This window comes from Leptodactylus fuscus, chromosome 8 (assembly GCF_031893055.1).
Source record: "Leptodactylus fuscus isolate aLepFus1 chromosome 8, aLepFus1.hap2, whole genome shotgun sequence".
In the NCBI taxonomy this organism is placed as follows: Eukaryota; Metazoa; Chordata; class Amphibia; order Anura; family Leptodactylidae; genus Leptodactylus; species Leptodactylus fuscus.
In genome coordinates this window covers 11,270,475-11,283,749 of record NC_134272.1, presented here as the reverse complement: position 1 = coordinate 11,283,749, position 13,275 = coordinate 11,270,475, and the positions used below count along the sequence as shown (strand labels likewise).

General features: G+C 49.4%; 2 protein-coding genes across 2 annotated transcripts in view; both read right to left on the bottom strand.

Moving 5' to 3' along the window:
- Nucleotides 1–7,365, bottom strand: part of CAPN15 (calpain 15) — a 107,561-nt gene extending 100,196 nt beyond the window's left edge. Inside the window, exon 1 of the mRNA XM_075284079.1 lies at nt 7,290–7,365. The gene's annotated coding sequence lies outside the window, so the exon portion shown is untranslated. The remainder of the gene's footprint in view (nt 1–7,289) is intronic.
- A 2,600-nt stretch (nt 7,366–9,965) lies between these two features.
- Nucleotides 9,966–13,275, bottom strand: part of RAB11FIP3 (RAB11 family interacting protein 3) — a 40,836-nt gene continuing 37,526 nt past the window's right edge. The window contains exon 16 of the mRNA XM_075284762.1: nt 9,966–11,911. Coding sequence (XP_075140863.1) covers nt 11,902–11,911 — 10 coding nt within the window. The 3' untranslated portion in view covers nt 9,966–11,901. The remainder of the gene's footprint in view (nt 11,912–13,275) is intronic.

Sequence of the window (13,275 nt, the reverse complement as noted above, 5' to 3'; positions counted from 1 at the left end):
CCCTCAGAGGTGGCAGTGATGGTATCTGGCACCGGGGGAACAAGATCTGGAGTTTTTTTTGGCAACAGACTCCCACATTTATACTGGGACCGATACCGATCACAAGAACAGAGGTCCCAGCATGAAATTTCACAGTGTCAACATACGCTTAGACATATCGTAACCGCGCCCACTGACGAAAATACAAATTGGTGTCGGCTAAAACATTAAGCGATTATTGAGGGCAATACCAGACAGATTTATGGCGGTTACCATAGATTATCCTCTGACCGTGCCGGGTTCACATCTGCACTGGAGTCTCCGCTGCAGCCTCAGTTGAAATTTTGCAAATACGACTTTTTCGTCCAGCAGTTTCATTATAACAGGATAACACGGGGTCCATTGGGCTGCGGTCATGTCCGTTGCGTTTTCGTAAATCGCAGCATGCCAATGATACCTACGCTGGCAATTTCCCTATACGTGTAATATGGAGATAGCATATCCGCAGAGGACTTTCTGTGAAAAGTGCTGTAGAAAAGAACGCAATGTTTTTCCGCCAAGGTCTTTTCCGCAGCGCTTTTTGGCTGTGACTTGCTACGTGGGGCCTTAGCCTAGTGTGATGCTTGTACTGGTTGGAGGATCAGAACAACGGAGAGGCGGATCAGTTAAATAGCAGTAACACACGGAGTCTGACGGACCACTGACAATAATGGCGTCTGTCATTTTAAAACGGAAAGGATTTTTCCCCGCCAAGTTTCAGGCGAATACAGGAGACTCTGATGCAGGTGTGAACCTAGCCCAACTGGTTTCCCCATGTAACCGGGCCTAGTATGTAGGAATTTAGATTAGGAGCCCGTCAGGACAGGGACTGGTGTGAATGCCGATACGCTCAGCACTGCGCTGCGAAACACGTCGCTGCTATAAGGAACAGGATATGAACAAGTATGAGATCCTGATACGATAATTGCATGCTTTGCATAGTCATGTGTTGTCAGCAACAGAAACTGCTTGTTGATGGTTTCCAGGTAGCAACAGGACAATTGTGTTCCTCCATGTACAAAGCGGTAAAGCTTCATTGTCTGCTACAGAAAGGGAAGAGACCGCGACGTGCACTGCGGATTATAGAAACAGGCGGCCATAGGCTGAAGGGTATGGAAACGCCACAGTAGGGGGTAAATCATACCTAGAAATTTGCACCCCAGGATGCTGCAGAACCTCTTTATGAAGTGAGAGAAAACGGATTAGCAATTTCAGAAGATCTCAGGACATCTACAGATCGTGATGAATAAGATACAATGGACGACCATTATATCTGCCTTTAGGAAAGCTGGGTGACAAGAGATGACATACCGCCCACAGACTACTTAAAAGGGATTTCCGGGGCGTCAGTTGAGGGTCCGACGTTTGTGACACCTGACAACCAGCTGTGTGAAGAGATGCAGTGTTAGGGTCAGAGCTGTGGAAAAACCGAGCGCAGCGCCCTCATTGTATAGTGTCTGTGCTTGGAATTGCAGCTCAGACACATTCACTTGAAAGGGACTGAGCAGTGAAGAGTCCATGAGACTGAAGAACGTGACATCACATGGCCGGTGAAGTGGCGGCAGCGCTTCTGCTGCTTTATACAGGGGTCCCAAATGTCTGATCCCTACTGACCTTCAATTGATGACCTCTCCCAAGCCACTACCAGTCGAGCTGAGCATGCATGTGTATAGGGACAGGTCAGAAAGAATGAACGGGAATGACCAGCGTGAGGCGCTAAAATCTATGGAATCCTATGGACCACCTATCCGTATTGTCAGCGCTCTGTGCGGCTACATTTAGTGGTGATGATGGTAACGAGTGTGTAATCCGCAGGGAGGCGACACACCCAAACCATCTGGGGCACCGAGGAGATGGAGGGAATCCCTGCACGCTGCCCCCTCTGACCCCACCGGTCTACTTATGTGGCTACAATTACCAGCAACTGCTTTCTAGAAATAGCCATAAAGGACCCGGACGGCGTCTGGACCTCTAAATAGCCGTTTTACTGTAAGGAGCGCAGGAGGAGTCAAGTCAGAAATAACTTATCCCCAAGACAGGCTTAATTCAGATTAGGCATCTCCACAATGTCTGTGTGACGGAGGTTGCCCATCCTAGGCTTACAAAAGATGCTGCACTCTCCTGAAATACTCTGTACTGCAGAAATACTCCACAACCACCAACTTACGCGGCTTCCTTTCCTGCGCTGTCAGGTCACTGCCCCCAACAAGACCAACACACTAATCTCCTACTGCCATAATGTCATCTGATAGCATTGTACCCCATCAACTAGAGGTCGGACCAAGATCATAATAGGACCTTGCCATGACTCGGAGGTATAAGAAAGGACAATCCCACACATGATTTCCTGGTGTTTATTGAGCGCCCCCCAGAGGTCAGGATATACACGACTAGACAGGAGACCTGGACCTTCTGCTTGGAAATATTCACTCTCAAGGTCAAAAGACGGTGATGTACACAAGGGGTTAAAAAGCTAATAAATTGTTCCTCTTGACCTCAAGCAAAAGGTCAAGACCATGAGCACTTCCTTGAAGAAACCTTAGACCCCTATGACCAAATCCTTATATTTTACTAGCCATGGAGATCCCAGAATTGGGGCGGCCTACACCTCATAAATCAGCCCTCATGACTTCCTTCTCCGAGCACTTCCCGCCATCTGCTTCCCGCGCTCGGCAGCAACCGTTCTTTTCCTGTTTGGCGAGGTCATCACTACTGCGCTTTATAGCAGGGGGGCGTTTGGAAGATTGGGACATTTTGGTGAAGGAAGAACCAACATGGGGTTAATGTGGCCGAAGCTGCTTAAGGCTCAGGTCACAGCTTGCAGAGAGGCTGCGTTTTTCATTGTAGATTTTGCTGCGGTTTTTTGAGCCACTTTTGACGGAAGCGCTTAAAGGGATCTGGGTCTTCGGATCGAGTGCTGCCCCGAAATATTCATTTCACCATTGATCAGCAACCTTTGTCACCCCAGCTGTTATGGAACTACAACTCCCAGCATGCTCCAGTCACTTCCGCCGTGTAGCGTCACACTGATCCCTGCCATAAACAAGGCTCAAGCACGTGAATGCGGAATCCATGGAGTAAAAGAAAGGTAGCCTTCAATCGCTCCCTCCCCCGCACTAACCTGTAAGGAGGCCGCCAGCACGCTTCATGAAGTCAAAGCCTCCCCGATAAGCGGTCTACAATCTGACGTGTGGCCGCGTCTCCTTCCCCCGTACGCCCCCTTACATCTCAGACCTTTTCTTCTGGATAGAATACACTTTGTCTTAACACCCTTTATATTTCTTCTCATCATGACCATAAAATAACCTCGTTATATACTCGCCGGTATAGACTTTGCCAAATGTGGCCCCCACCGTGGTGTCCATCCGGGCACCCAAGATGTTCCTGGAGAGATGGGACCAACCATGTTCCCCAAATTTATGATAGCCTACCATGACCCCCACTTCGAGTACAATGTAGGATCTCAGCTAACTTTGCTAGGCCAGCTAGGAAAGTTAGGCACAGGGGCTGCTCTTAAAGGGGGACCTTTCACCATCTCTACAAACACCTCCTCCAATAGCCCCCGCTCCACTGATTCCAGAGCAGCTGGAATTTTTTCTCTAGCCCCCACCGTTCCCAAGCAATCATTGCTGATAGTTTCAGCATTCGGTATGCTAATTCGGCTCCCTACTGTTAGGTGGGCGGGTCCTAGACTATTTGCCCCCTCCCAGGCCTGCACACTAGGGGCCTAATTAGCATACGGGGTGCTGAAATTTACAAGAATGATTGCTCAGGAACGGTGGGGGCTAGAAACGAAATTCCAACTGTGCCAGAATCAGTGGAGCAGGGGCTATTGAAGGAGGCAAAGAGGGAGTTGGTGAAAGGTCCTCTTTAAAGGACTCCTAACAGTAGGAATGTCTAGGACTTTTAGTATACAATAAAAATGTGAAATTCCTCTCAACATACAGGAATTGAGGGCTCAATGTAACTGGCTGCAGTGTCCGAGCCAGGCCAGTTAGTCACTGACTAAGCAGACATTTGCTGTGTGGGACCAGGAAGCAGAGACCATCAGGGGCACTGAAAGAACGAAAGTGGTCAGGTATGACTTGCCTCTTAAAGGTGATGTTCCAAGGTATGAAGTTATAGGGGGATCACTTCACCATCAAAGGGGGCCTGACCATTGAAACCCCCAATGATCTCAAGAACAGGGCTGCAGTTCTCCTGTCCTGACGCAGGACCCCACTGATCAGCTGTTCAAAGAAAGGAGCCGGAAGCAGACAGCGCCGTTCTCTGTGTAGTGGTGGAACCAAGTCACTGCAGCTTAGCGTCCATCCAAGTGAATGGAAAACTGGCCTGGCCACTTCAAAGACAACAGCGCTGTCTGCTTCCTGCTCCATTCTCTGGATATCGGCGTCTCAATGGGGGTCCCCACTGTGACACCCCAACTATCCTGATATTGATGACTGAATTATCAATATTTGTAACCCAATAAACCCCTTTAAGGCCTTATACAATATATACGTGTACGCAACGCACAACTTCCTCAACCACTTTTCTTACGCAGATCTCCAGATATGACCTGAGGGCGAACAGATCACATGTCGGATGAGTCAATGAGTGACTCAATATCTAGAAGGGAAAGAAGGAGAACTCGCAAAGTAAACATTTCCTGTTCCATCAGAGAACTTTCTATGGTTAAAGCCTCCCGCAACGTATAGAGGGGGTTCCCAAATAAGGATCCCCCGTATTAGGTCCCCGTCTTGGAAGACTCAGCATGACCATTCATTTCAGCGGACAGCATGTAATACTACACCTCCCCAGTAGTGGCCACTGCAGGGCACATCAACGAGCGCCAGTAACACCCCGAAGTGTCAGGGGGCAATGCACCTGCGCTGACCAGCTTCGTACCACATTGCTTCTCGTATTAACCCACCGCTGTCTGTAAGGACGGATCAATAAACATACCTTGCCAGACGCCGAGTCTACAGTCCAGAAATGCAGCGAGACTGGCAAAAACTCCAAGTGTGACGGGAGATAACACGCAACGTCCAAGACGACAGAACGCCCACTGACGCCCTGTGACCCGCTGATAACAGAATATCTGCGCTAACACTCACTAACATGTGCAGGATGACGACAAGACCAGAAAGGTCACAAGAACAGGGTCACGGTGGGCTAAAGACCTCACAAAACCCTTGGTACCATGTGACATTTTTGGATCTTAAACTGTGGGGCAAGAAGGTTATAAGACTGTAAGAATTAAGGAAAATTCTGCCTTCTATCAAAGACTTTGGGATCATATGAGATTAGAAGGTTTATTCTAGAAACAGCGCCACTCTTGTCCATAGGCTGTGTCTGGTATTGCAGTATTCACATAGGAGAAGGGTTGTACTGTTTCTAGCAAAAAAAAAAAAAAAGTTGCTTCATCTTCTAATTCAAGAGACCCTGTAATTTTGGATTAAGGGAACATGGGAAGGAATAAAGGATCGGTATTATAGAAATGATTTTCTTATGACCCCAGAATAAGGCAGATGGCTACGGTGAGGGGCGCACACCCCAGTCGTGGCACTTTAGCTCTTTCGTCCCTGTAGTAGACGTTCCTAGGAGGAGGGAGAGTGATCTGCTTTATCTCTCCTTCCTCTTGAATCTGATCCCAGTTTCAGCAAAGAAATAAAAAGTCTCCGAACTTTACCCCACAAGAAAGTCCATAAATATCAAAGGGCGTCAGACAACACACCGGCATAGGATCCATCACAATGAGAGATAACGGGGGTCTTACACTCAGGGGGGGACAGATGACTGGAGGACAGATGCCGGGGAGGAAAATGATGGGGGTCCAGCACTCAGCGGGGAGGGACAGATGATGAGGGGGGTCCTGCACTTGGGAAGGGGTGGGGGGAGACAGGTGATGGGACGTCTTGCACTGGGTGCAGGTGATTGAGGGTCTGGCACTCAGGGGATAGACATGATGGGAGTCCAGCACTCATGGCTAAGAGATGATGGGGGGTCTTGAACCAAGGGAGGAGAAACAGATGATAAGGGGGTGGGTCCTGAATTCAGGGGGTTACAGATGATGGGGGGTCCTGCACCAACGGAGGAGGAAAGGATGATGGGGGGTGTCTTGCATTCAGGGGGTTACAGATGATGGTGGGTGTCTTGCATTCAGTGGGTTACAGATGATGGAGGGTCCTGCACCAAGGGAGGAGGAACAGATGATCGGGGGTGTCTTGCATTCAGGGGGTTACAGTTGATGGGGGGGGGGTCTTGCACTGGGGGAACAGATGATGATGTGGGTCTTGCACTGGGGAGGGGGGCAGATAATGGAGGGTATGGCACTTAGGAGTAAGAGATGATAGGGGGGGTTTGCATTCATGGGGATACAGATGATGGGGGGTTCTGCACTTGGGAGGGGAGACAGATGATGGGGGTCTTGCATTCAGGGGATACAGATGATGGTGGGGGTCTTGCATTCAGGGGATACAGATGATGGTGGGGTCTTGTATTCACGGGGTTACAGATGATGGTGGGGTCTTGCATTCAGGGGTTACAGATGATGGTGGGGGTCTTGCATTCAGGGGGTTACAGATGATGGGGGGTCTTGCATTCAGGGGATACAGATGATGGGGGGTCCTGCATTCAGGGGGTACAGATGATGGGGGTCTTGCATTCAGGGGGTTACAGATGATGGTGGGGGTCTTGCATTCAGGGGGATACAGATGATGGTGGGGGTCTTGCATTCAGGGGGTTACAGATGATGGTGGGTCTTGCATTCAGGGGATACAGATGATGGGGGGGGTCTTGCATTCAGGGGGTTACAGATGATGGGGGGTCTTGCATTCAGGGGGTACAGATGATAGGGGGGGTCCTGCATTCAGGGGGTACAGATGATGGGGGTCTTGCATTCAGGGGGTTACAGATGATGGTGGGTCTTGCATTCAGGGGATACAGATGATGGGGGGGGTCTTGCATTCAGGGGGTTACAGATGATGGGGGGTCTTGCATTCAGGGGGTACAGATGATAGGGGGGGTCCTGCATTCAGGGGGTACAGATGATGGGGGTCTTGCATTCAGGGGGTACAGATGATGGGGGGGGTCTTGCATTCAGGGGGTTACAGATGATGGTGGGGGTCACTTGCACTCAGGAGCTGACAGATAACAGGCATCCTCCATTCCAGGGGTTATGAGAGAAGGTGAAGTCCTCCCTGTGCCCCGGAGGTAGCTCCGCCTGACAGCTGCCCTCACACTGCCCCATCCCCCAGTAATGTGATGTTACCCCATTCTATGTCACCCACCTTCAGGACTGCCAGGACCGCTCCGATCGCTGCCGGTTCCTTCGCACCCGGTTTCCTTCCTCTCCTCTATTTCCGGGTCTCCGCAGCTCAGCAGCTCCACCCGCCGGCAGAATGACGCAAGCGCCGCCCAGTGCTGACTGAGTGCGGACTACAAGTCCCGGCAGGCGCTGCGCTCAGGGTCTCTGGGGGAGTGGGGGGCGCTATGAGCTGCGTTACTGTCTGTGCGGGCGCTATCAGGTCTCCCCTCCAGCAGGCCGCGCTACTCGGCTTTATAAGGACAGTTTCCTAGTCCTAGACAGTTACAGACAGTTATAGACTCCATTATCTCTATCTGGTCCTGAAAAAGCTGGGTGAGATCTAATATGGCCGCCATGACAGTAGTCACCCAGGTTTAATATCACCCATAGCTCAGTGGTCATGTGGGGCGAGGACTTCTGCCAGAAGAAGCCCCCGGGCGCCGCTGGACCAGACTGGTTGCATTTTTATCTTTTACAGCCTCCTGGCAGAAATCTAATTCCAGGACAACCCCTTTAAGGCTATCAGTTATGTCAAGGTGGATAAACCCGTATGTCGTACTCGCAGGGTGTGGTAAGATTACCTTAGGAACTATCCTGCCCAGCACGCCGCTGCTGCTCGCCATGGCCACATCGCACCTCTCAGTAGCCCGGACATCCCCTTTAATAACCATAGATTAGTAAATCGTAAACTAGGGCAGAAGTAGCGAAGAGATCGCCATATTTACATTAGGTCACCGCATCTGTCACCATTTTGGTTCTGCGTATCCTAAGGATACCCCGGAAAATCGCATACAATAGGGCGCATGTATAAAAAGGATCGGTTCACAACAACCAATCACATCACAGCTTGCATCTTCGTAACGGTCTCTGACACATGAGAGGTGAATTCTGATTGGTTGCCTTGGACAACTCTCCCCATAGTGTTAGAGCTTACACCTATGACCATTTTGGGGCCTCGCATGAGACTGGGGCTGATTTTCCTTAATATGATTTGAGATAAAATCTACCAGTTTTCGTACCTGCACCTTTTTTCGGCTGTGCCTTACGTTGCGGCCTTGTCACCAGTGAGGCGCATTCTACACCGGAGACCAGCATGGAATGCAATAATATTCCTAAATCTCCCGTAAAGTGCCGGGCTCCTCATCGATCAGTTGTATCCTATGGGGAAAAGCCGGCAGTAGCTGTTCAATTTCTCTGCAGCGCCACCACAGGCAAAATAAAGCATTACACGGCGTCCATTCATTTCAATGGTTTGTCTATGTAACGCAGGACAGGACGGGTCCTCCAGGGAGGGAGACGCTCTTTGTAACTTCTACGAGGATTCGCTACATCGGAAACTTCTTTATTAAAGGGGTTATGGGTCTGATTACATGCAAGGGGCGAAAGCTATAATTCTTGGGTCATGCTCCGCCCCTTAGGGATAATGCCTCACCCATCCTAAATAATCAGAATATATAGAAGTCATGGAGGATTTGTCAAGGCTCTGTTCACACCTGCGTTAGGGACCTCCATCATAGTTCATGTGACGACTACGTCGCTCTTCTTCCCCGTGTACGACAATGGCGACCGTGGGGCGCAGCCGGCGTCCTCAATGTGATGGATTCATTACCGTGTTGAGATTTCGGTTGATACCACATTGCAGAGGTGAACAGGTTCCAAAGCTGCATTATATTTTACACCTCAGCTGCTGCAGAACCTCTCTTTGATGAGTAACTAGAAGCTCCTGTTCACCATTGGCAGACTGACATTAGACTCCCTTAAAGGGCCTATGTCACTTAAAGGGACAGACATCTTCACTGGGGATCAGACCACTGGTTCCCGTTCTCACGATCTCTGGGTGTCCCAGCAGTCAGACCCCCCCCCCCCCCCACAGCAATGTGACACTTATCCCGTGGGTAAGGGTCTGTAATGGTGCAACCCCTCTAAGCATTGTATTATAGCGAATCCCCATTCACTTCAATATAGTGAGCTGCAATACCAGGCACAACCTGTGGACCGGTGTGGCGCTGTTTTTAGAAGAATACAGCTATGTTTTTTCTAGTCCTGCACTAAATGTAAAAGTTTCAACAAAGTCGTAGAACCTGATCAATCGGACTGGCCCTAAATTTTTGTCTTGGGATACCCCATGCTACTGCACGTCCCCTTAAAGGGGTTTTCTAGGACCTAAGTATTGATGCCCTTCCATTAGGATTGGTTTATTATCAGAAGTGGTCAAATACTAGGCGCCCCCACCAATCAGATCATGTGATGTCACATTCATTATTCACATGGCCCGTCTGCAGCTCAGTCCCATTCAAGTGAATGCTGAGCTGCAATACCAAGCACAGCCACTATACTACGTGCTTGGTAATAGTCATAGTGCTGATCAGTGGGGGTTCTGGGTGTCAGACCCCACCAATCTGATATTGAGGACTTATTCTAAGGACAGGTCATTAATATGCAACCTACAAGTGAACTGGACCGAGCTGCAATACCAGAAACAGCCCATGAACAGGAGTGGCGCTGTTCCTTTTACAAATTAAGATTCACTGGGTAGTCAGAGGCAGGTTGGACTCCTCCAGTCTGATTTCCATGATGATAAGCGTCATCAGGAGCGCCGCTTATCTCCGCACATCTAAAATAACATGCCTCTCGCTTCCACAAATCACGCGCAGAGAAGTTATTGCAATCAAACAGAGTTTATTCCTCACCAGAAATTTCTGAAAGTACACAAAGATAAAGCAAATGATCGGAGAATTCAATTAAACCGATGAGACTTTTTACATGTCATGTACTTTCATGCTCCATAGCGCCCTCTGTCTGCTCAGCTGCGCACTGCAGCGTACGACCGTCATCAGCCCATCTGTATGAAGCCAGTAATGGCACCAAGCCCCGGAATCTGGATAGGTCATTGGATTTCTAGAGTAATGTGCGATTTCCTCTGCCTTACGGGATGACTAACACTGATATCTGGGCGGAGTGGAATCATGGGGGGGGGGGGGGGGGGGTCAACCTATCTGTTCCTTATATGGAGTGCGCCTCCCTAGGCAAAGCAACCTATGGTGGTGGTGGGAGCAAGGACAAACAATGCGGTGCCCTCTAGTGTCTAGGGAGTAAAGTGCAGTGGGGTGAACTAGCACCAGGAGGAGGGCCCCTTTACTATGTATGTGGCGAGGCCCCGGCATCCTTATGTGTATTCCTTTGCTTGGAAGCGTGTGCGTTATTTGGTGATGGAACTACAACTCCCAGTGTGCGCCTAAAATGTGACCAAAAGGAAAAAAATCAAGGAGAAGGGAACAGAACGGTAGAATTGAGGAGGGGGAGTCCCAACAGTTACCGAAACGATGCTGTGACACTACAACTCCCAGCATACCCAAGAGCAAGTAGGCATGCTGGGAATTGTAGTGCTGACCCCTGTGCTAGCGTATAGGGCCGTACCAGAGACTTCTCCCTCGCCCGCCAATTTAACCACGTCATTGCCCAACGAATCTGCCCGGGGGAGTGTATTGCTATACCCTTGGCCGCGACATGGTCATATCCAGTGACTCGACAGGAATGCGTCAACCCGGAGGATCCCGTCTATATACCTGTCTATTTACAGCTCTCTATATATATATATATATAGAATTTTTTATCTACTTATGTACATACACATATAGAAACTTTCTTCAAAAGTGTCTACAAATGTGATTTGTCTGCATATAAAAAGAGAGGAGAAAGCGAGAGAATAAGCCCCAGTCGCTCATGAATCATTTTCACCCTCTCAGTGCCGGGACAGGCTGTTCAGGCGTCGGATGCAGCACCATGGAGTCAGATATTGGGGGGGGTGTTCACAGTAGCAGCCTGCTGTGTGCATGATCTGGTACACGCGTGTACCTATAGGAATGACATGGATTTGTGCAAATAATACAGAAACATAAGAGGGCGGCAGCCGACACCGGCCATAATCCCAGAACGCAAAGCCATTGCTGTGAGTGCACGCTGGGGTAGGGGCCAGGAAGCTGCAGGTTTCTTACCTCTGCTACAGAGCAGGAGTGTTACCATGACGAATGAATGAAAAACCTGTAAAATTATTAACATTATTACTGTTCGATCCCCCGTGCCGCCGTGACATACAGATCCCATGTGCACCTATAGGACACCTATATACATTTGTGCATTGACGCAACAATATATACACATTCATCGACAATCGCCTTTAAGTCTATGGTCCAGGAATCCACATTCGTAGGTCTCTCATAAGCCAAGCCCACAATGGTGGACAGCTATACATTCTGATATTGATCTCTTAAAGGTGATGCTGGAGCAGTGAGCAGGGTCTTCATGGTGAAAGAGATCCAATATGTTCTTCAGAGATGCAGAAGGTCTACGATGGGTTCAGCCATGATGTCCCCGTGTGCACTGCTCAGTCCCCGAGTCCCTATGGGCATTCTTTCAGACACAAGTGTAAGACGAGACGACTTTCTGACGCACAACAGAAATCTTCATGGAAGCCCGGAAGGTTCACACGCCAGAGCTGATCAGCCTGAGTGCCCAGTGGTCAAGGTCATATCTGCCTCCTCTGCGTCCTGGATCATGGGCAGAGCCGCTTCTTATTGTGGACTGACTTGTGGGGATTAATGTATCCTGCAGTAAAGAGAAAGAGGTAAAGTCCCCCGTACACGGAAAGATGGCTCCCCAAAACCGAGGGGCGGCCAACCACACCTATGTAGGTTATACTGAGGCTGTAGGTGGCGCACAGGAGCCCCTGACTGGACAGATGGGAGACCTCAATATGCTGCTCCCAAAGATCAGGCCTTACGTATGGGTACATGTACAATATAGCATTCATCTCCATCATAAAGGTGACGCCAGCTCCAGGATCAGACTACATAAGGTTTGGCAGTAGTCTGATGCCATGGAGACAGACACCTACATCGAGGCAAAGTAAAAGCAGATTTTTCATTTAGACCATCCCCGCGGCCTTCACGCTGATGACCCCAAGGTGAATATCTGCATGGTGGGGATCCAACAGTAATGGACCCCATCACCAGCGATACCGGGGTGAGTCCTACTTACGCTTCACAGGCCACGTTCATTCATCACATGACCTATTTGGAAGCCCCTGTAAGAAGTTTCACAAGCCATAACTTTTTCCATAGGGCTTGTTTTTCTGTAGGACAAGTTGTTTTTTTAATGACATTTACTGGCTTGAAAAAAAATCTTGGCAATTATTATTATTATTATTATTTTTTTTTTTTTTGGGGGGGGGGGGCGTCCCCAATGCTGCGAGAGAACTCTCCAGGGCCACCTCCACCTTCTTCAGGAACAGGTCTTCTTCACGTCTTCTTCCGGCGGTGGCTTCACACTTCTAGGCCTCAGGCCTAGGGCAAAGCCGACTGCGCATGCCTGCCGGCCACAAGAAAATGGCCGCTTGCACAGTATTGTAAGCAGCCATTTTTCTTGTGGCTGCAGGCATGCGCAGTCGCCTGCCCGAGGCCTAGAATTTTGAAGCCACTGCCAGAAGAAGAAGCGAAGACGACCTGTTCCTGGAGAAGATGGAGGCGGCGCTGGAGAGCTCTCTCACAGCATTGGGGACGCCCCCAGTGCTGCGAGAGAACTCATTTGAATATTGAAGAAAACCGGATTCTATACCGTACAGCGGCGCAGAGAAGAATAGACTTTCTTAAGGCTATTCCTACGTGGTAGGCAGAAAAAATTGAGGATCCCTTTAAGCCATGTGGTATACATGACCTGTTAGACCTCTCTGGTGGAAAAGGGGACTTTGCTTTGCACCATCTTTAGATAGATCACGGCCTGGTTTTCCTGACACTTAGTAGTGACTTATTTGCAAATTCATTTCCATGAATTCTTAGTGGGGCTTGCATGGTCTAATAATGCCCTGTATACTGCAAAATGACCTCTCTGAGGCCACGCCTCCTTAAAGGGGTTGTCTGGCCCCAAAATAATGGTTCACAGTGACGACCTATCCACATTTTATCTGGCAGCCA